This window comes from Pipra filicauda, unplaced genomic scaffold (assembly GCF_003945595.2).
Source record: "Pipra filicauda isolate LSUMZ 115617 unplaced genomic scaffold, ASM394559v2 scaffold121_size3267253_pilon, whole genome shotgun sequence".
Classification (NCBI taxonomy): Eukaryota; Metazoa; Chordata; class Aves; order Passeriformes; family Pipridae; genus Pipra; species Pipra filicauda.
Genome location: NW_024103674.1, coordinates 2,334,808 through 2,356,673, shown reverse-complemented (window position 1 = coordinate 2,356,673; position 21,866 = coordinate 2,334,808). Strand labels below are relative to the sequence as shown.

The 21,866-nt window shown below is 61.0% G+C and overlaps 1 protein-coding gene and 1 long non-coding RNA gene across 2 annotated transcripts; one reads left to right on the top strand and one right to left on the bottom strand.

Moving 5' to 3' along the window:
- Positions 1 to 3,470: 3,470 nt before the first annotated feature.
- On the bottom strand, positions 3,471 to 4,903 carry LOC120324631. The gene is made up of 2 exons (XR_005566090.1): positions 4,781 to 4,903; positions 3,471 to 4,182 (listed from the first exon to the last, which is right to left on the bottom strand). It is a non-coding gene; the product is annotated as an uncharacterized LOC120324631 (long non-coding RNA).
- Positions 4,904 to 5,118: 215 nt separating this feature from the next.
- On the top strand, positions 5,119 to 21,299 carry FIBCD1 (fibrinogen C domain containing 1). Its single transcript, XM_027739372.2, has 7 exons — positions 5,119 to 5,284; positions 10,199 to 10,675; positions 11,594 to 11,753; positions 12,480 to 12,616; positions 17,714 to 17,810; positions 18,164 to 18,343; positions 18,611 to 21,299. Exons 1-7 carry the CDS (start codon positions 5,213 to 5,215, stop codon positions 18,868 to 18,870), a joined length of 1,383 nt encoding a protein of 460 aa, XP_027595173.1. The 5' UTR covers positions 5,119 to 5,212; the 3' UTR covers positions 18,871 to 21,299.
- Positions 21,300 to 21,866: the final 567 nt, after the last annotated feature.

Here is a 21,866-nt window from a genome sequence, read left to right as displayed (position 1 = left end):
TTCCAGCAAATACAGCAATTAAACAGAGAGGTCTTGGTAGCCTGGCAGGGAAAGCCGGGGTTCCCCCAGGCTGATGGCTGGGATCAGGGTGCCTGCCCCCCCTCAGGGATAGCTTTTGTCAGCCCAAAGCCCTTTTAGGGGCTGCTGATAACGATGGAGCTGGGGGAGGCACCGCTGCCCCCCCTCACCTGCATATGCTCCTCCAGATGGCCCAGGCTGCTGCTCTCCATGTGGGAAAAGGTTTTAAATTAAAATCTTCCCTGTGGTTTTTGGCGATTTTTGGCTGGGCTTTTTTCCCCTCACTTTCCATTGCTCTGATCCATTTGCCATCATTAAGTGTAGATGGAACATCGGCACAGTGGAGTGGAGGGGGGGAGGAGGGTGGGCACAGGGTGGTTTTCAGCCAGGGTCCTGCCCTGCAGGGGCAGCCATGCACCCCAAAACGAGCCCCTCTCAGGCCAAGGTCAGCTCCAACTCCCCACAGCCCTCCTTGGATGCCTGGAAGCAGAATCACTCCTCTCTGGAGAGCCCCTGCTGAGCCCCCCAACCAGCCCCTCTCATCAGCACCAATGTCCCCCTGTGCCACCATCCCCTGTCCTGCCAGAGGGGTAGGAGGGTATCTTCAGATGTCCATCACTCTGGATATCCATCCCAGCAGGATCTGGAGCTGGCTCTGCTCCAAACCAGAGCCTTCTCCTACCTATCAGCTCATGCTGTCCCCTCCGCCAAGCATATGGCCCCTGGCTTTGCAGGGATGGGATGGGGCAAGTCACAGCCTTCCCTCAAAGCCCCATGCCTGGCAGAGGAGCAAGACCCATGCTGGGGCAGGATCTGGCCCCTCCAGGGACTCTGGGATGCCAACTTTTCTCAGAAACAGCGGATTACAGCACATCAGCTCCGATCAATACTCTGCTACGGCAGAAAGCAAAGGGAAAAGAGGAACAAAAAAAGGTTTCTCAGTTGCAGGGGATTTGGGGGTTTTGTTGTGTTTGGAGGGAGAAAAATAAAAGCCTGAGAAAGGGCTGGGCAGGAAGGGTCAGAAGGTGAACACAGCAGCCCCCCACTCCCCTGGGGCACTACTGCAGGGTGGGACTCTCTGTAACACGTGGGGTGCCAGGGAAAGCACATGGACATGGGGTGGGCGTGGGGTGGGTACAGGGTGGGCATGGGGTGCTCCCCTCTGCCTGGTACAGGGGGTTTGATTCTTTCCTCCCCAGATCAGGGCATCCACAGCAAAACCCTCCTGGCTTCCACCACGCAAGCAGGGCAAAAGCTGGAGGAGAGGGTTTGGCAGAGGGGAGAGAGAAGAAGAGATGCTCAGTCCCTGGTCTGGTCCTGCTGAGACCCTCACAACGAGTGACCAGGCTTGGGGATGCTCTAGACAAAATGAGGGTGTTAAAGGAGGTTGTTTGGAATGCTCTAGACAAAATGAGGGTGTTAAAGGAGGTTGTTTGGAAACCCAAATGTCTTGCAGGGAGATGAGCAGAAGAGATGCCCCAAGAGCTGCTGCCACTGACCTACTGTTGGCTGCAGCCCAGCACATCTTCACGGGTGGTTTGTCTGATTGTCTGAGCCATCGATTCCTCCCGTGGAAAAAAAAAAAAAGGTCCCGGCACAGCGAGCGATGTCCTGCCGTGCCTCTCAGTGATGGACACAGCACTCAGCCCTTGGGAGAAAGGCTCCTTCCCTGACAGCCAAAACGGCCTTTCCCTGCCAGGCGGGGGAGCCTGCACAGAGCAGTGACAGGGACAGCAGCTGGGAACACCGCGGGCTTCCCCCCTCCCAGGCAGGGACCCCCCAGCACCCAGTGGGGACAGCACCCATCGGGGACCTGGCAGGTTTTTGTCACCCGGGTCAGCGGCCTGGTGAAGGACCAGCGAAGGACCATCCGGGCATCGCAGCGCTCTCCCCTCGGCTGCTTTGGGATGAGGCTCACGCGCCTCCTCTGCATTCTGTGCTCTCGCCGGCGCGGGGACGAAGAGCTTTGAAGGAGCTGCCCTTTCATTATTAATATGATGATGATGTCTGACGCCGCGCGTGTGCAGCGACGGCTCTGCCTCCGGGGGCACCCTGCCAAGGAAAGCGCACGCTGTTCCTCGGGGAGGGGTCGGTGTCCCCCCCACGTCAGCCTTGCCCCCCGGCCCAGCACTGCTCCGTGTCTCGGGTGTGGTTCTGCCCTGCACAGCCCCTCACTGGGCTGGACCCACGGGACTTTGGTCCTCTTGCCAGCTCTGGCCTGCAGCATTTTGGGGATGCAGACCAAGCGTGGTTGAACTCAACAAGGGGGCTAAAGTGTCATTGAGCCCTGTCTTGGGGTGTCCCACTCCCTGGGGTGTCCTCTGCCCTGACCCAAGCCAAACCCCTGCCCAACACCACCACTGCAACTTTGCTTGCTGCCTTGGACCACAACATAGATGACAGTGTCTGAAATTTTTAAAAAAGACTCAGTTTAGTCCATGGATCTGGTCCCGTGTTGCTTCAGCCATTTTCTGCCCCCAGGCCAAGCCGAGACCCCTGGGCAGTGTGGGCAGAGCTGGCTCTGGGAAGGGAAACACTGCCAGGAGCCGCAACTCCCAGCAGGACCCGCAGCCTCCCGGCATCCTCACATCAAACCTCTCTCCCGTTTTTGCCCTCGGGCCACAGCTTGAGACATGAATCATCCCCTCTGTCTGCCTATAGATCAGGGCTGAGCTGCTGACAGAACCCCTTCTCCACCTATCCAAGCCCCTGTCAGCCCCCAGGGGGGCCCATACCCATCAATGCCCAGGCATGGTGTGTGCCCAAGTCCTTGGTGCACCCTGAGCACCCAATCCCTCCTGGCACAGCCTATGGAGCAGAATCCAGGGCTGTGGGGCCATGGGGCTCATCTGGCCGTGGATGCCCATATCCATGTCCCCAGTGCCACAGCTACAGCCAGACCCCATGATGGGTAACAGGAGGTGACACAGCTCAGCATGAGTCAGGGATGAGCCAGGCCAGTGTCCCTGCCATCCCCTGGCCCACCAGAGCATGGGCAGGGCTCACCCACGGCTCCCAGAAACACAGCCTTCTCCTCCAGGCAGGCACCCTCTATCCTGCTCATCGAGTTGCTTGGAGACTGGAAACTGGGAAAAGCACTGGGAGCGGCCGAGCCAGAGCCTCGCGGGCACCCCTGTGTCAGGGTGCAGCAGGGACACCCCACACAGGGCAGGGGCTGCGAGGGGCCAGCCCTGCCTGCACACCCCTGCCAGCGGGCTCCCAAGCATCCCACCCCGCACCACCTCCGTGATTCGGCTGTGGGTTATGTCAAGGTATGTTGGATTGCAAATTAACCATCAGCGCTCTGCACGGTCCCGGCTCCATCTGCAGAAAATGAGTTGCTGGACTTGGAGAGTGTCCAGTTGTGCAGCTCGGCGTGCCTAACGCCCAGGGCTGACAAGCCACTGAATCACTCCTCCTCGCACTGCCAGGCCACATGAAGCCAAGATGCATTTCTTTTTAATGATAAGTTTTTATTGTTTGGAGTTCAGCTAAAACAGCCTCCCGGGTGCCCGTGGCCTGATGCTTCCAGAGTGGCCAAGCAGAGCCGGGGGCTGAGCCCGGCTGGTGTGGGCATGTCAAACACCCCACTGGTGGCACGAGCTGGCCGGTCTCAGCTGTAAAGGGAAGTCCTTGAAAATTGTCCATGGGGAAGGAGCTGGGCTGCCAGCCATGAGCATCGCCCGGTAAATCCACACACAACATCACTGCAGCCAAAGGCAGGATTTGCACCTTGCCAGGAAACAACACACACACACACACACACACACACACGTACTGACTGTTTGAGGCAATGCCTGTGATTCCCAACCCGCCCCAGAGAGGTCTTTTGGAACCAGCCGACCCAGCATGCACCAACTCTTCCCCAAATGGGGTGTGTGTCCTGGAAAGAAGCTGCTTGGACCCCTGCCCCCCAACACACAAACAACCTGACACACCCCCCCACCTTACCTGCCACCACATGGGAGCTGCTGGAGGGTCCCAACTTGAGCTGAGCTCCAGGGACAGAGACCCAGGGGGGTTTGAACCAACCCCCAGCCCATTGTGCTGCCTGCCCAGGGGACAGCCCCATGCTGCAGGACAGGAGTGTGCAGGGTGGATGCAGGGCCCTTCCAGGAGGTTTCCCAGGGGCTTCTCAGCACGGAGAGATAACCCAGCCTCCCCCTAGATGGATTAAGAGAGGGCTGAGCCATCGCTGCTCTCACGATGCTCCTCCGAACCTCTCAGCAACGCTCCTGCCCGCAGGTCAGACAAGTGGCAAATAAAAGATTTACGGGAAGTGCGGCAAAGCTATGGGAAGGAAAACCACATCCACTCGGGAGTGGCGGCACATCAGGCCGGGAGGGACTCCTGGCACGCAGGGTCAGCACCGCTGCTTTGGGCTGACAACGCTGGGGTTTGGGCAAGGGATGCTCCAGTGGGCATTGGTGTGACCCCGCAGGGAGGGGAGCTGCTGCCTCCTCCCCCATCAGCCCGCACCAGCTTCCCACTGTGCGCTGGGCTTTGCTCCGAGCCCCCCAGCACTTTGGCTACCCTTGGGCACAAAGGTTATGGGGGGTGGGGGCGTGCCAATGGCCCCCCTCTCTCTGCCCAGCACCCTGCCCATTCCTGCCCACCGGTGGGACTGAGCCCCGTCAGCGTGGGGGTGAAGGGGCGTATCTTTGGAAAGGGGGTGAGCGGGTCCCCAGGGCATCCGCCTCCCCCTTCGCCCCCCGGTCCCCTGTAGCACCCCTGGCCCCGCCGGCACCAGCCCCCACCTTACCTGCTGCCGCTCCTCCAGCTGTGCTGCCACATCTGGGCAGCTGCGGAGCCCGGGGCTGGAGGAGGGGGGATCGGGCCCCAGTCCGGAATGACTGGGGCGGCCGGGGGGCTGCGGGCTGTGCTGGGGGGGGCGGGGAGACCCCCCGGGGCATCGCCGGGCGGGGGGCCCGGAGCGGGGCTGGGGGAGCCCCGGGGGGGAGCGGGGCGGGCGAGGAGGGAAGATCCACCCCCGTGTCCGTGCCCGTGTCCTCCCTCCCTCCTCTTCCTCCCTCCCTCCTCCTCCTCCTCCTCCGCCGCCGCCGCCGCCGCCGCCCGTCCTCCGCCGCGGCCAGCCGGGCAGCGCGGGCGGGCCGGGGGCTGCGCCGCCGGGGAGGAGGTTTGGGGGAGCCTAGGGGGGTCCGGGCACTTACTTGGGCTGGAAGTTGGCGGCGAGATGGGGAACGAGCGTTGGAAAACCGTGGGAGGAGCCTCGCAACTTGAGGATGGGCAGCAGGAGAAATCGCAGGTACGGGGCGGAGGGCGGAGGGGGGGGTCAGCCATCCCGGGGGTCCCACCGACCCCCCAGTTCCCCCAGCGAGCTTTCCTCCCAGTGCAGCCTGGTGTGGTGAGCTGCCTCCCGGTTCTTCCCGTGCAGAGGCCCCCGGGTTGCCCCCCCTCAGCCCCCCCCCCCCCGAATTATTGTGTTTATTAACCCGCGGCCAGGGTCCCCCCCGCCAGCGCCGGGGCTGCCCCCGGCCGGGTAGCGGGCGATGCTCCGGGGCTGCCACACTCCTCTGCTGAACCGCTGCACGCTTTAAACTGCTTAAATAACCCTTTAAAAGGGATTCGGCATCTCAGCTCCCCGCGGCAGCCAGAGCCATCCCTCCCTGTTCGGGGGCTCCCGGCTGCCTGGCCCGCTCTTAACCTCCAGGAGCGCCCCTGGTTTTTGGGGGGGAGGCCGGCGTTGCGGCGGGGTGCGGTGGAGCGGCGGCAGAGCCTGCGGTGACACGCGGGGGATCCGGCACGTGCCGGAGCCCGTTTGCACATCCCGCTGCACGTGTGCCAGCCCCCCCATCCCCGGCACGGCCCGGCCGCCGAGCTCAGCAGAGCAGGTGGGGGATCCGAGAATCCCATAACGGTTTGGGTTGGAAGGGACCTTAACGCTCATCTCGTTCCAACCCCCCTGCCGTGGGCAGGGACAGCTTCCACTAGACCAGGTTGTTCAAATCCCCGTCCAGACTGGCCCTGGACACTTCCAGGGATAGGCACAGGCACGGCTGCACGGCCAGGCACGCTGGGCGCAGGCAGGGTGGGAAGAAGAGGTGCTGAGTATGGACAAATGTGTCTAGGAAGAGCTGGAGGAGAGTGAGTCTCCGACTGTGACTGGAGGGAAGGAGCCAAGAGCTGGCAGCGCTGCCCTTCCTCCGCACCCCGGCGCTGGGCGAGGGTGGGGGGAGCAGCCGTGAGACACGCTCGCCCCCAGGTCTGACACTTCCTGTCCCCTGCCACCCGCAGTGAGGCAGGAAAGGGACTTTTGCCTGGCTTGTCCCTTCTGCACACCCTTTACCTGCGCCCTCTTCTCCCCGGTCAGCCCCTTCACGGGAACGGCTTTCGCGCCTCACGGGAGAGGGGCTGCGCACCCCGGGAGACCCCTGACCCCCCAAGAGAGAAACCTCACTCTTCCCTCCCCGGCAAAGCTGCCTTCCTGCGCTCAGCCCCTCCACGCAGGGATCCGAGCAGTGCCATCGGGCTGGAGCTACCATCCCCCCGGCTTTGTGCCCCCCGTGGCCCCGAGAGTGAGCTGGGCAGGATGGATCCAGCCCCACCTCCCGTACGGGACTGGACGACCCAGCCTGGAGCTGATGGTTCGCGGTGCGTTGCAAAGGATGCACAGAGTTTTCCGTGCTGCGATCCCAGCTTCTGTAAGCTCCGCTGAAATCCCAGCCCAGCCCGCCTGCATGCTCACCCACAGAGCCGGCTCCGCTGTGCTCGCCAGCCTTCCCGTCTCCTCTTCTCTTCCCGATCCGCAGAGCGTGGCGTGGGAGCGGTCGCAGGCAGGCTCTGGATGATGAAAAGAGCTGGGAACGGGAGCGGGATTCAGTTCATCTGCTCGGTGCCTGCGGGGAGCCAGAGGAGCGCGGCGTTGGGCTCCGGGAGGCGGCTGTGATACAGCCCCGGCGCCAGGCTGAGAACAGCGGGGCTGCACAGGCGGGGAGGGTGGAGAGGGACGGGGCAGTGGAGCAGAGCAGGGCAGGGCAGCGGCTGGGATGCAAAATGAGCTGCTCGAGCAGCTCTGGGGCAAGCAATGAGTTGGGGGGGCGAGAGGGACAGGGGACTGACTCTTCCTGCCCTGGGGTGCCCACAGCGCCGGGTGGGCTCCAGCGGGAAGGTGGGGGTACCTGGGCTAAAGTTTGCTCCAGCAGCTGAGCCTGGGCAATGCAAGCCAGTGCCCCCCTGCCTCGGAAGCAGAACAGGGGGCCTGGTTCAGGGGGAGAGCACCCAGGCAGCCAGATCGCTGCCTGCCATCCCACAGCAGCACTTGCCTGGTGAGCTGGCAAGGAGCAGTGACTTTGGCAAGAGCAAAGGGCACCTCCTCCTCAAAGGGCATCTGCCAGGGCAGAGCTCAGCCTCTCCTGCCACCACTCTGTCCATGCTCTCCAGGCACCAGTCACCTCTGTCTGCTCTGGGGACAAGCCAACTGGTGTCCTCCCCTCCTTTCAGGCTGAGTGTCTCCCATGCCCAGCACAGGCTGGGAGGAGGCCGGGGGATGTTTTGGGGGCACGATGGGGTGCAGGGCAGCCTGCAGGTGGCTCATGCAGTGTGGCTGGGGCACCAAGGACAGTCCCCACAGGTGACTGAGCACAGAGCTACTGCCTGAGCCAGTGCAGGGCATGAAGAGCCTGGGTCATCTATGCACCAGGGACAAAACCATGCCTTGGTTTCTGCGTGGGGCTCTTTCCCAAGCTCCAGTCCCAGCTCCACAGCAGGTTTGCAAGTAAAGCTCCACTCATCCTGAGCACTGCCCAGTCTTCCAGCTTCTGCTCTCCTCAGGAAGGAGTGATTTGGAGACCTTGGGACCTCCAGCCTGATAGATGTCTCCAGAGGGATATCAAGAACCAGGGGCATGTCCTGCAGCTGCCTGAAAGTCTTGGCAAGAAGATCCAGGAGCCTGAGGCCACGGAACAGACAGCAGGAACCCCTGGGGTCATGAGGGCCGTGGCCATGGTGGGGCAGGAGCATGTGGCAGAGGCATCCACAGGGTCCAGTGCTGGGAGCTGGCCATGCTGCCGTGCTGGGGGAGTTTGGAGGGACCACTATCCCTGTTTGGAGCGTTGCTGGTGCCACTGACTGAGTTTCCCTCCTCTCCCCACTGCAGGTTGCCAGGTAACACAACCTGCCAGCAAAATGCCGTGGGACTCGTGAAGCTGCCGCCACTCAGAATCTTGTGGTTGCAAGCAGAGGGGCTAATTTTGGAAGGGGATTGGTCCCCTATTCCTTGTGCCAGTAGGAGGGCAGTGATTCTATGTCTTAAAGGCTGGAAAGCAGCTGGATACAGCTCCCGGTGTGATGGTAGACTTGAGCAGAGCTGCAGGATTTTGGTGTGTTAAAGCCCGGTTGGGATTTGTATGGCTGTGGGAAGTGAAGCATCAGCTGTGCACAGCTCTGCTCTGGGAATCTTTACTGCTCAGAGAGGTCCCTTGGCCCATCCATGTGCCCCCTTGAGCTGGGGACATCAGTGCAGTGGGGAGCAGCAGCAGCGGGATGGGAGGGCACAAAGTTGTGGAGCTGAAGGTGCTGTGATAGCCAGGACAGCCACAGGGACACGGTCCCTGCTCACCCCATGGATCGCAAAGCTCCTGATGGTGGCTTTTTTCAGCAGCCATCCCTCCTGTCACTTCTGTGCTTGCAGGGTGCTGAGGGGCTGGGTTGAGCTCAGGTCCCGGGTATCCACGTAAGGATCTCAGCAGTGGGCATCTCCCACCTCTGTCTGCCACCATCCTGCTACTCCTGGGTGTCCCTTGTGCCCCCAAGCCAGGGCTCTGTGTCTACAAACACTGGGCAAACTCCTTGACCCTCTGCTTGCCAAAAGCTCCCCTTATTGCCTTTGACATCTTCTTTTATCGTGTGCTGAGGGGCTGAGCCTGGGGCTCTCTCCTTACAGAGCTCCCTGCAAGTGGCTTCCCCATTCAAGCCAGTGCTGTTTGCATCTCCAGCCTCACTCCCTGGGCTGGGGAAGAAACCTGGAACATCCCCTGGGGCTGGTGGCCAGCCAGCCCCTCCACAGCTGGGGTCACCTTAATGCAAATGGTTGCGTGAGCGTGAATGAAATGAAGGGTGCTTGAAGGAAGGTGTCACTCCAGATAGATGTGCACAGGAGGGGACAGGGCCTGGGAAATCTTTGCAGATGCAGCAATTTTCCCCTCGTTTCAGGGGAAAGTAGTCTTTGTCTCTCTGAATCTGCAGTTTGCTGCCAGCCCTGCAATTCCTTATGACAGCTGTGGCCAGGGTCAGGGGAAAATCGCAGCCTCTGTCCTGCAGGTGTAATGAGGAGGGGAGGTGGAGGGGGACTGGGAGCTGGCGGGATCGGGTGGCAGCTCACTCCCTCTGCACTGACTGTGTTGGCACTTCATGCTTTGCAGGGAGAAAAGGCTCTTGGTGGGCAATGGAGCAGCTCCCACGGGCTGAGCCAAGGGGTCTGTACAGCAGCCGAGCTGCTGGAGGGGCCTGGGGAGGGTCAGAGACCTTTCCCACAGCACCTTTCCCTCACCAGTAGGCTCTGGGACTGGTCTGAGGGCTTTGAGAGCAGCTCTGCTCCCCTCCAGCAGGCAGTGAGGGCGCAAGGGGGATGGGGACATGTGGCAAGCCACAGCTGGGAGATGCCCCATGCAGAGCAGGTCCCCACGATGCTCAGGGCAATGTGTCCCCAGCAACAACCCACAGTCTCCCCTTGCTGCTGGGACAGCCCTTGCCTCCCCTCCCCTCCCCTCCCTGCTTTCCCTGCAGTCCTGACTCCAGGGAACACAGGGGGTGTTTTCCCTTTCTCTCCCCATATTTGTGCCCAGGGCACCAGGGACCCCCACACGCTGCTCTCCCAGGGACCCAGGGCTGTTCCAGCCGAGGATCACCACCATAAATAAAACACACCAGCGGGAGCTGGTGGCTGCCGTGCCTTCGCTCTCGTTATTATTTCATACCCTGCTCCCAGGCGGGTTTAGCTGCTTTGCTCACTGAGTGTTCACCCGTGGCCTCCACGTTCCTGGCAGAGCCTCAGGGCTCCCTGGGGTCTCCCACCTCCCCTCGTCTGTCACCACCCCCTTGGCCAACCTTGTTGCTGGGCCCCCCCAAAGCCTGTGAGGGTTTGAACCTACCTCTTGGAGGAAGGGGAGTGGGATGGGTCTGTCCGGACGGGCGCTGACGGTGTCTGTCTCTCTGCCGACAGAGGATGAGCTGCGGGTACATCCTGTGCACCGTCCTGCTGTCAGTGGCCGTCCTCCTGGCAGTGACAGTCACGGGGGCCATCCTCTTCATGAACCACTACCACACGCCCGTCACCGAGTCGCCCCCCGTCATCAGCACCAACCCCGAGGAGGCCAACGCGCTGGTGACCATCGAGAAAGCCGACAGCTCCCGCATCAACATCTTCATCGACCCCAACTGCCCCAGCGCCGCCGGCACCCTGGGCCGCATGGAGGGGCTGCAGATCTCCCTGCTGCGCGCCGTCACCGACCACGACGCCGAGGCCAAGGCCACTAAGAGCCAGCAGAAGGCCCTGCTGGTCACGGTGGCGGACGAGGTGGCCAAGCTGCTGACACACGCCGTGCAGCTGCGCGCCGACTGCGACGGCCTCAAGAAGGGGCACAGCGCCATGGGGCAGGAGCTCAGCGCCCTGCAGGGAGAGCAGGGCAGGCTCATCCAGGTGAGCCGGGGCTGTCAGCGCCGTTCGGGGCTCCCTGGGGATAGAACACCCTGTTCTGGAGTCCCTGAGGGCATTGCCGGTTGCAGCCCCTGCCCATGGTGTCTGGGGGAGACCTCCAGCAGAAGGAGCTGAGGTTGAAGGTGGGTTCTCGGGAACTGCAAGTTGGGAAATGTGTCGTTGCCAAACCACCTCAGTGCCAGTGAGCTGGGCATGCAGCCTCCCACATTGTGGTTCTCCTGGCTCTGGGTCCAGTTTGGAGGTTCCCAGTCAGAGCTGAGCACAGCACAGGACCTTCCCAAGGGCAGTTCACGCAGCAGTCACCCTCCCCTTATTTCCAATCCCCAGAATTGCCAAGCTGATGAACTGTATTGCAATGCTTACCTGGGTATGCTGGGGGTCTGCCAAGTGTTGTAGCAAGATCCAGGGCCCGACCCTCCTGGTGCTCAACTCCCTCCATCCGGAGCTGTTTGTTTCTCTCTGCTTCGCTTTGCTCCCCATCCTGCTGCTCTGCCACGGCCACCCCGTGTCACTCTCCCAGCCCGGGTCACCTCAGGAAACGATGAAGAGCTGGTGGCTGCCTCAGGACACGGCTATTCCTGCCGCCTCCGTGATCCTGTCCTTTGCCCAGAGATGCTCTTTATCCTGAGGGGTGGCAGCACTGACACACCCAGGTTCAGGGATTTCTCAGCCCTGGTGGCAACAGGCACTATCTGGAGCCTGACCCACAGCCAAAAAGAGATGCCGTAAGGGATCTGCTTGGCTTTATGTCCCCACCAGCCCATGCCCTGGCAGGGAGCACTGCTGAGCCATGGGAGCAGGCAGAGCATCCTCACAGTGTCAAGGGGCTGGGGCGTGGAAAGGGTTTAACCACATTTAACCACAATTCCGTGTCCGCCCCGCGTGTCCCCTTGCCCACAGCTGCTCTCGGAGAGCCAGACCAACATGGCTCGGCTGGTGAGCTCCGTCAGCGACGTCCTGGACACGCTGCAGAAGGAGCGGGGCGGTGCCCGGCCCCGCCTCAAGGCTGACCTGCAGCGAGCACCGGCCAGGGGGGCGCGGCCCCGGGGCTGCTCCAACGGTGAGACTTCATCCCTGCCAGTCCCTGGGGAGAGGGATGTGCCTGGCGCTGCTCTCGGGAGGGGGAAAACCACCCAAGATGGGGCAAACCACCCTGGAGAAGGGATTTAATACAGAGAGGGGGCTGGCAAGGTGGTGGAGGAGGAGGGACACAGGGAGGTGTGTCCTGGAAGGGGGGGTTTCTCACCACGTTTCTCACTAGTTGTCTGTAAACCAGCACAAAAGCCACTTCACACCCCTGCAGACCCACCTGCTCCCCAGGCAGATGTATCTGGGGCAAAGGTAGAGCAAGGAGTGACCGTTTGCCTCCATTTGGGTGCAGAGCGTGGCCCTGCACGGGCTCGAACAATCACATTTATCAGCGTTTGGTTGAGTTGCAGCTAAGACTGTCCTGGGGTCGTGAGCACATGCCCACACTCTGCCCAGAGCCCTCTCTGGGCATCGGCTCCCCCATCCCCAGCTGGGTCCCAGCGTGCCCTTGCCATCACACGGGGGACGTGGGGTCAGTCCCTGCAAGCTGCTGGGGGCTCCCCGTGGTGCAGCGTCCCCCTGGGCACCGCTCACTATGAGCATTGGAGGAGAAAGGAAGGAAAGAGCAAGGCAGCACCAAGCAGCCAACTAGAGCTGGAAGCAAGGTTGGGAGCCTGGAAGAAATGGCAAGACACTAAATTAGATCATTAATTAACCAGCTTTCCTCGTCCCACCCCATCCCAATGCCACGCTGCAGGCTCCCGGCCCCGAGACTGCTTTGACATCTATGCGAGTGGACAGCAAGAGGACGGGATTTACTCCATCTTCCCCACGCACTATCCCTCCGGCTTCCAGGTCTACTGTGACATGACGACGGACGGGGGCGGCTGGACGGTGAGCTGCCACCAGGCTGGGGGACACCGGGGGATGCCACCGCTGGCCACGGGCTGGCCCTGTGCTGGCATGCCGGGGGTGGGAGATGTCAATTTTGACACTTGAATGTGTCATTGGGATCTGGCATAAATGCTGAGGGGGTCTGGCTGCACACAGGGGCTCAGTCAATGCCCGTGCTGGCAGCATGGACTGAGCTTCCCAGCGGTGCCAGCCAGACCCCTGAGCTGGAGCCCAGCAGCCCTGCCCTGGACTGGGATGGGGAGTTTGGCTGGAGCTGGAGGGTGGTTTCAGGCAGGGTGTTGGATGCCAAGGCATCCAAGGAGTTTGTCCTTCTCAGTGGGGCTGGGGCACAGTTGGGGCACAGCGTGGCTGCAGTTGTGCCACGGGGCACGTGGCTCTGCTTTGCCGTGTCCTCGTGGACACGGTGAGCTGGTGCTGGGGCTCAGGTCAGACCCCAAACCCAGCACTCTTGGCCTCATCTGAGGCCAGGGTGCCTGGGGCGCCTGGGATGCTGCGCTGATTCACTCTCTCCCTGGCTGCCCTGTCCGATTCGCTTTGCCACGGCAGCTGCAACGGCCCTGTAATCACAGTAATGGGGGCAGGGAGCAGGGGGAAAGGGGGGACACGGCAGCACCAAGCTTGGAGCCCCCCCATTGCCCCAGGGACCACTTGGGTGCAAGCAGCCTCCCCTACCCAGGAGGGCATCACCTGGGGTGCCAGCAGGGCAGGAGGTGGTCCCAGGGAGGTGGTGGGGGCTCACTGGGAGGGGTGGGCAGGCAGCCTCTGCCCCGGGGACACGCTGGGTGAGCCGGGCTAGCCAGCACCCCTCCAGCTGGGTGCTCTAGGAAACAAATCCCCACGATCTGATTCCCCTAAGCAGCTTTGAGCAGTGCCAGGAGGGAGCTTAGCCCCCCTGCCCCCAGGGACTGATGAGCCTTTGACCTCCCAGCGCCCACCCTGTGCAGGAGGAACCTGTGGTCTGTGGGTTGGTACCAGCAGCTCAGATGGGGAAACCAAGGCACAGTGCAGCCCTGGAGACCTCATATCTTGGGGGCTCACAGAGGGAAAAGGAGAGGACCTCTCTAGCTCTTCAGGGTGTGGAGGGTCTTTGCAAACCCCATGCACAGTCTGCACAGCCGCCACCAGCCCCAGCCATGCCTGAAGAGCAGCCCAAGGTGATTAGCGAGACACTCAGAGGCTTATTTAAAGCTGCTGCAGCCGGGAGGGCTTGGGCTGAGCTGGGGAGGGGGCAAAGGAAATGATTTTAAGCCCAGCAGCACCCTGGGGGCCTGAGAATGGGATGGCACAGCCAGGCAGCACCTCAGCTCTGCCCTGTCTCGATGGGATGAGGAGCCAAACCAGGTGCTGAATCCCACTGTTCCAGAGACAGACACATCCAGAGCAGGGTCAAGAGCACACAGCCCAGGCTCCTGTTTCTTGTGGCTGCTCTGCAGCAGCAGGTCCCAAACATACCTCTGGTCCCTTGGGTACAGGGGTTGTCTCAGCCACATCCCACAGGGCTGGGCACGAAGAGGGTCCTTGTGTCCACTGGCTTATCCAGGCTCCAGGTAAGCCATGGCACAGCAGGGTGTCGTGGTGCAGAGCCTGGGAAATTTCCCTCCCCTCCTCCTCTCTGGAGCGATTACTCCTGACATTTGGGCTTATTTGCATGTGGGTGGGTGGGTGGAAGTGATGGCAGCAGCTGAATCAATTTTGACTCGGGAGCTTGGGAGCTGCTGAGCTAAGCTTTAGCCTGCACGGACAGCTTAGAGACCACAGGGCAGGGAGAAGAGCTCACTGGGTGCTGCTCAGCACCTCCCCGTCCCCGCGGTGTGATCTGCGGTGCCAACCTGTCCCCTCCCCAGAGGCAGCTCCCTGGTCACTCCCCATCCCCTGCCTCGGGAAGGCTGAGCAAGGCACAGCTGTTTTATCCCCCCTGGTCCTGCCTGCCAGCCACATTTGCAGCTGGTGGGGATGTGGATCCAGGTCAGTGCCCTGTGCTGATGGGAACATCCCCATCCTGCGCTCAGCACCGACTGTAATTGCAGTGGCTGCCCCGGGCTGACCCGTCCTCGTGGCAGAGCCGGCGTCCAGCTCTGTGATTGCCCAGCCTGACCCTGACTCCCTCCTTGACACTCACCTCCAGCACTTTATTAAAGTAATAATGGGATGATGGATGGCAAGGAAGGCTCAGTGTCTCAGGAGGCTTCAAAAAGTTGCCTTTTCGTGTGCTGTTTGTCTTTGGAATGTCTTTGCAAAGGCCACACGCTCCTCACGGTGCCCCTGAGCCTCCATCCAGCATCTTGGCCCTGTAAGCCATGGTGCCACAATGGCTGTGTGCCTCAGCATCATTTTCCATGTACAGTGCCCATTGGGAAGTGGTGGGAAAGCTGAAGGATGCAGAAGAAAAGGCTGTGCCAGCAGGACTAGGGCTGTGGTGATGTTAAGCGACAGCTTCCAGCTTCACGGGCACCTGCTGTGCCAGGCACAGCTTCACCAGCTCATCCTTCACTGGAGGGGTCCCAGAGCAGGCTGGGGGATGAGCAGACACATGGGCTGGGTAGGCTAAAGGCAGCTGGAGAGAGGAGCCTGGGGAAAAACCTGTTGTTTCCAGAAGATATGATTTATGTGTCTCCACAAACAGGGACGAGATACTCCTGCTGGTGGGGACAGGCAGGAGTTCCCAGGAGGGGAATGCTGCTGGCTGTGGTGATCAGCACTTCCCAGAGACTGGCCCTGCAATGCTCTGGGATTGCCTTGTCCATGGCTGAGCCTGAAGATGGTCTCCCTGCTGTGATGGGGCTCAGAGGAACACTGTGGGGCCAGGGCTGTGGGGTCTGTGCCACGGCTGCCAAAAACCCGACCAGGAGCCCAAGTACTGCACAGGCAGAGAAGTGATGGCAGAGTCTGTCCCCAGACTGGGCCTGCCTGGGTTTCAAGCACACCCTGGGTTTGGTGGAGCTGAGGGAGAGGGAGCAGAGCCCTTCCTCACTGCCACTGCCACAGCAGTCACAGGCTGATGCTCCTGCTTTTCTCTGCTTTTAACCCATTTTTCTGGTTTGGTGCCTTCGCAGGAGCCTGTCCCTGTCCTGCAAGTGTGACCAGGGGAGGCAGAGAGTGAGGGAGATAAATATTTCAGCCTCGCCTTTAAAGGGAAGGAAATCCTTTTTGCTTAAGAGGGGGTAATGAATATTTGATGAGGAGGAAAAGAGCAGCGAGGCAGGGCTTGGAGGGCGATGAGCCTGTGGGTCTCCTGTTCCCCCAGCATCCCAGTGCACCCAGTGTTCCAGTGCCCCCAGCATCCTGGTGCACCCAGTGTTCCAGTGCACCCAGCATCCCAGTGCAGGCAGCATCCTGGTGTGGGAGGCAAGGAGGAGTGCACGGTGGATGCACAAATGAAGCACAAGAGGGACTGTGCATAAGAGAGGATGAGGATGGAGCAGGAGACCTGGGAGGACACAGGACCTCCAGCACCCGCCAGCCCTTCCAACCCAGCTCCAATCCCCCTTGGGGACAAGCCTGGTGGGCAGTGGGGCACTGAGGGCTCCTCTGGGGTGATTCCTGATCCGTGCCAAGGCTCAGCCAACGGAGCCATGTCCCTCATGCTTCCCTGGGCACCACTCAGGCAATTGGCCTATTTAAAACCACGGGTCAAAGCCGATTAAGAGGGAGCATTGGTGCTGCATCCACTGCCTTCCCCACACGGCAGCGCCGGAGCCGACGCTGGCTGAGGAAAATCAGCTTCAGGCCCCCGTCCAGCCGTGCTGTCCCCCTTTCGCAGCAAGCCTGAAGAAAGCCCCTTTAAATGGGCTTAACCACAGCTTCTCAAGTGCTCAACGCAGGGATAAAAATTAAGGCTCTAATTCTAGAAGGTAAGTACAGCAGGATCAGAGCTGGGCCACACCGAGGAGCGTGTCGGAGCCTGCGGCCAGCAGGCACGGCCCCGAAAATGCCCGTCTGGTGAAGTGCAAGCTGGTGTGAAGCTCATGAGGGATGAAACCCTGCATGTGCAGGAGGGCAGGAGCAGCCCAGGGGAGCAGAAGCACAGTGGCTTCCCAGCCTGCCTCAGGGTTCATCAGTGTTCCTGGAATTGGGGTCCAGCCCCAAAGATGAGGTGCTCTGCCCAGCCAGGGCATGGGATGGCTTTTCCTAAATCACTGAGTGCTCTCCGCCACAGCCATAGGAGCACAGAACTCGGTGGGAGTGGGGCAGGCTGGCTCAGCCAACTTTAATGCAATTAATCCAGGACTGGAGGCTTAATTAAGTTCAAATGGTCAGATACGAAGCAGCATTTTCTGGATTGCTGTCAATAAATCAAACCCGAATAAAAGGGGATAAAAGGGGATGAAACACACAGGACACAGCACACTGATGAGCAGATGGCAGAGGAAAAGGGAAAGGCTCCAAGGAGAAAAGATGTGCTGAGCCCTGGGATCTGGAGGCTCTGCAGGGGTCGGGGCAGTCAGTGCCCCCCAGATAATGTCTCTGAGAGATAAAATCTCTGGGAGACTAACAATGCCATCACAGGGATGATGCCTTGTAATGGGGTGGCTGCCCAGGAGAGCGTGGAGATCCAAGAGGGGGAAATCAACTGCTGGGTTTTACACAGCTCTGAATACACACTGTTGGTAGGAGGGCTTGGACTGGTCTGGGCCGCACGACCTGCAGGACAGACCTCAGGTCATGCTGTCCATCCATCTGTCCTTACCTCTGCTCTCATGTGCAACAGCAGACCCAGGCTGGTTGGAGGTGGGTGCAGTGTGCTCACCACTCCCAGGGGCACAGGACACCTTCCCACAGGATCATGCCACAGGGTTCTGGGGCTCTGCTCCAGAGGGAGGATCCTGTGAACTGACTCACCCACCCTGGGATCTGGCAGGTGATGATCCAGCATTTCCCTGGGGACCTCTCCCCAGCATCCCTGTATAATGGCTGAGCATCCCTGTGTAATGACTGGGCTGATGGGGTTTAATTCGTGCCTGTATGTGATCAGGTGGTGGCAGGGAGTGGTGGGCAGCACGGTGGGGAGCAGGGGGGCTGCCCGGGGTGCACAGCCTTGGAGCAGCTCCACAACTGATGCCCTGTGTGTCTCCCCAGGTGTTCCAGCGGCGGGAAGATGGCTCTGTGAACTTCTTCCGTGGCTGGGAAGCCTACCGGGATGGCTTTGGGAAGCTGACAGGAGAGCACTGGTTAGGTGCGTGGGGCTGGCAGTGCTCACTCCTGGGGGAGCTGGCAAAGCCTGGGGTCCCCTGAGGAGGTCCAGGGTTTCCTTTGCAAAGGAGGGCACACCAAGACACCCTCGGCCAGTGCCCATGTCCTGGGAGTGATGGGCTGGGCAGGCAGGGAGGGTGTCAGGGGGCTGCACAGGGCAGGGAGGCAATGGGGCTGTTTGACCCCGAGCTGAGCGTGTGCCCTTTGCCGTGCAGCCAGAGTGAGGGATGGAGGGTGGGAACCGCTCCCTGTTCCACCCCGGGCCCCCTCCCCCTGGCCCACTGGCCACCCCATCCCCAGCGGGGTCCCTGCACTCACCCCTTCCCTCTGCTGCAGGGCTGAAGCGGATCCACATGCTGACAGTCCAGGGCACCTACGAGCTCCGCATCGACCTGGAGGACTTTGACAACGGCACTGCCTTCGCCCACTACGGCAGCTTCGGGGTGGGGCTCTTCTCTGTGGACCCCGAGGAGGACGGGTACCCCATCACCGTCACCGACTACTCGGGGACGGCAGGTAAGGCAGCGGAGTGGGGGGACACACGTGGGCCCGTGGGGCAAGGGGAGCCCACAGCCACCAAACCCCCCTGCTGGGGTGTTCCAGTCTCCTCTGGCAGTGGCACTGGCTGTATCCCTGCGGCTGCAGGGAGCTGGAGGCAGTTAACAGGATTTTGCAGGAGACTCATTGCAGGAATCCCACTGTGGTGCCCAGGAGAGTCCCATGGGGCAGGGAGCTGGCCCAAGGGCAGGAAGGGCTCATCACATCTCCTTTTCCCCGGGACAGGTGACTCCCTCCTGAAGCACAATGGGATGAAGTTCACCACCAAGGACCTGGACAACGACCACTCGGAGAACAACTGCGCCGCTTTCTACCACGGTGCCTGGTGGTACCGCAACTGCCACACCTCCAACCTCAACGGGCAGTACCTCAAGGGCCACCACAGCTCCTACGCCGATGGCATCGAGTGGTCCTCCTGGACCGGCTGGCAGTACTCCCTCAAATTCACCGAGATGAAGATCCGGCCCATCCGGGAAGAGAATTAGCTGGATGGCAGGAGCCCCCCCACACTGTGCCCAGCCCCCTGCCCTTCCCCACCACCCTGCAGCCCCATCCCCCCCAGCTGCCATCCTCCCCATCCTCCCCGAGGGCTGGCCCATCTTTGAGGGGCCTCTGGGGAGCACCTGCCCCCAGTGAGGGTGACTTTATCTCCTGGGCATCCACGGACATTGCTGGACCTTTGCTTCCCACTGCCACGGCTCCGCTGCAGCCGGAATGGCTCTGTTCTGGCCAGGGCATGACCTGTGGCTGGTGCTCATGCCCCAGAGAGGGCAGTGGGATGCAGGGATTTGGGGAGCAGTGCCCAGCAGGGTCCAGCAAGGAAGAGAAGGGGCTGCCTGGAGGTAGGGAGTAGCCCAGGTAGGCTGAGCACCTCTGATCACCTCTGCTCCGGGCACAGACTCCAGGCAGTGGCCTCACCAAGTGACTGGGGGCACTTGCCACAGGGAGCCCCAAGACCCCCAGAATCCCCCAGACTGGGACAAGGCTGCTCCACAGTTCCAGCTCCCCCCATGGTGCTACTAGTGATGGGGAGGGCTCAGCTGGGTCAGCCTGACCGTGCCAGTGATTCTTTCTCTGGACTACAGAACATTCGCCTCTGCCCCTGGAAGAGCAGCACAGCTGGGAAGGGACGACTACCAGCTCCTTAGTCCCTGTTGTCCCTGTCCTGCCTCCTGGAGCCTCCCCATGGGTCAGAACACCCCAAAGCAAGCTGATGCAGTGCTGCAAGGACGTCCACCCAGAACTGAGCATGGCATGGAGCTGTTTTGGCAGCACTGGAGAAATGGGGAGCACAGCAAGTAGGAGGAGGAGGCGAGGAAGGTTCACTTCCCAGCACAGCTCTGCCTGCATTTCGCAGCTCCTCCCTCCCAACCAGACTCACTCAGATTCATGTCGGCCATCCAACAGCTGTGACCTTTCCCCAAACCCTTGGCTTTGGGCAGCACAGACACATCCCCCACGTGAACCCCCTCTGCTCACTGCCGGCCCGGGGACCCGCGTTCATTTTCACCCCGGCTGAGCCGTGCGCTGGCACGGCACCTGCAGATATCCAAAGCCTTTCATTTCCTCAAATCCCGTTAAGGTTTTGCAAAAAGAAGCCCCGAGTGGGGCTTAGCATCTGCAGGGCCCTGATAACTGGGCAGCAGTGGTGCCACGCACCAGCCAACCCAAGCAGGAGCTGCTGTGGGGTGCGGGACTGATGTCTCCTGCTGGCTCCCTGGAAGGACTCAAATGGGGGATTTTGTCCAAAAGAAAACTAGAACCAAATGTGAGAAGGCTCTGAAGCAGGAAGGGAAGGAGACAGCAGGGACCCAGTCACCCTGTCCATCATTTTCTGCCTGTGCTACAGCAGCGGTGGGGAGCAGAGCCCTGGCCCCCCAAGACACTGTTGGACAGATGGATGGACCGAGGAGGGGAGGAAAACTCCCAGTGTCCCCATTTCCAGGGGGGCTTAAGGCATGGGGAGATCAAAGGCTCAGCTTCCCAGCTGCGCCAGGTTTGTACTGCCCTCTGTGATTCTTCTTTTTTTAAGCCTTCCCACCTCGGATCCTGTGCTGGACAAGCCCGTTCACCTGCTGGGTGAGTCCCTGTCTGTCTGTTTTGCGAGGAAAACAAGGACAAACAATGTATTGGGATTGCTTTTCCTGTTCCAGAGACATTCCTCAGAGCCCTCGGGTGAGGATGAGCTCTGAGTGCAGGCACCAGCTCTACCTACTCCAACCCTGCCCAGAGCAGCTGGTCAGGCTTTCTGGAACGATGGAATTTGGGGAGCTCAGCAGTGGCATTTCCCACTTCAAAAGCAGGAGCCCTGACAGCTTCCCAGGGCCTTCCTGTGCCCCACTGGACCTCTCTAGAAAGGGTCCCGCCTGCACCCATCTTTACTTCTCGTTCATTTATTTTGTGGAGTAGCTGTAGCTGTGTTTTCTAGCACTTGCCTTTGGGCCAGGAAGGCACATGGAGCCATGTGCCGGGTGGGAAGGCCCTCCCCTCCCCAGACCCCTCCACTGGTGTTTTGCCACGCCGGGGAGGGGACACTGTACGTCGGTTTGTCGGTAGCACATCCTTGAGTAACTGCCTGTGTCATCCGGGACCCCCCAATGACTTTGTTTTGACTTGCACGAGAGGTATTTAATCCATGCCAAGACGCAGGATTGCCCAGGATTATTCCCAAGAGCGCACACATTGCTCCATGGCCCTGGATTAGGTTAAACCCGTCCGCGGTGACACCTCCCCGGAGAGGGGAGGGCAGGGGCGACTGGGGGTCCGGGATGTGGCCACGTACCTTCCCGGCGAAGCCCTGAGCCAGGTCGTGGTGTGTAGCAGTGCCGTGAAGTCTCTCTAGGTCGTGTGTGAGTGTGTCCAACGCTGTACATGTGGACTTTCTAAACTCCTTAATAAAAGGATCTCATCGTTAGCCAGCGGCTCGGCGGCCGTGCCCGCGGCGCTGCGTGGGGGCATCGCCGGAGGGACCTGCCATGGTGATGGCAAAGGGAGTGACACTGGATCGCTGCAGCCCCTGCTGTGCTGTGGGGACAGCTCTTTCCCTGTGCCAGGCTCGTGGCATGGAATCCCCGGGAACTCGATCACTGAGCCAAAACCACTCTACAAAACAAGGGCTGGGGAGAACCGGGGGGCAGTGGAGGCTTCCCAGAGCTCCAGCCCAAACCGAGGCACCGTGGGACCTCAGGGTGGCCCTGGGGCTGGGGCTGGGAGGGTGGCAGGTCTCAGAGCCAAGGGAACCCTCTCCCTGCTCTGACAGGCAGAGCACCAAGCGATGCCCTCAGCCCCTTCCCTCTGAGCTGCTCCCCCCACGTCCCATTCTGTCACAGGCCAGGACAGACGCGGAGGGGACAGCAGGGTCCCAGGCACTGGGGACCGCATTTCAGCACTGGTGGCTGCATGCATTGACCAGTGAGGGTGGGAGCACTTGGGCTTATGCATGAGGGGCCAGTCCCTGGGGGAATTTGGGGGTGCAGGAGTC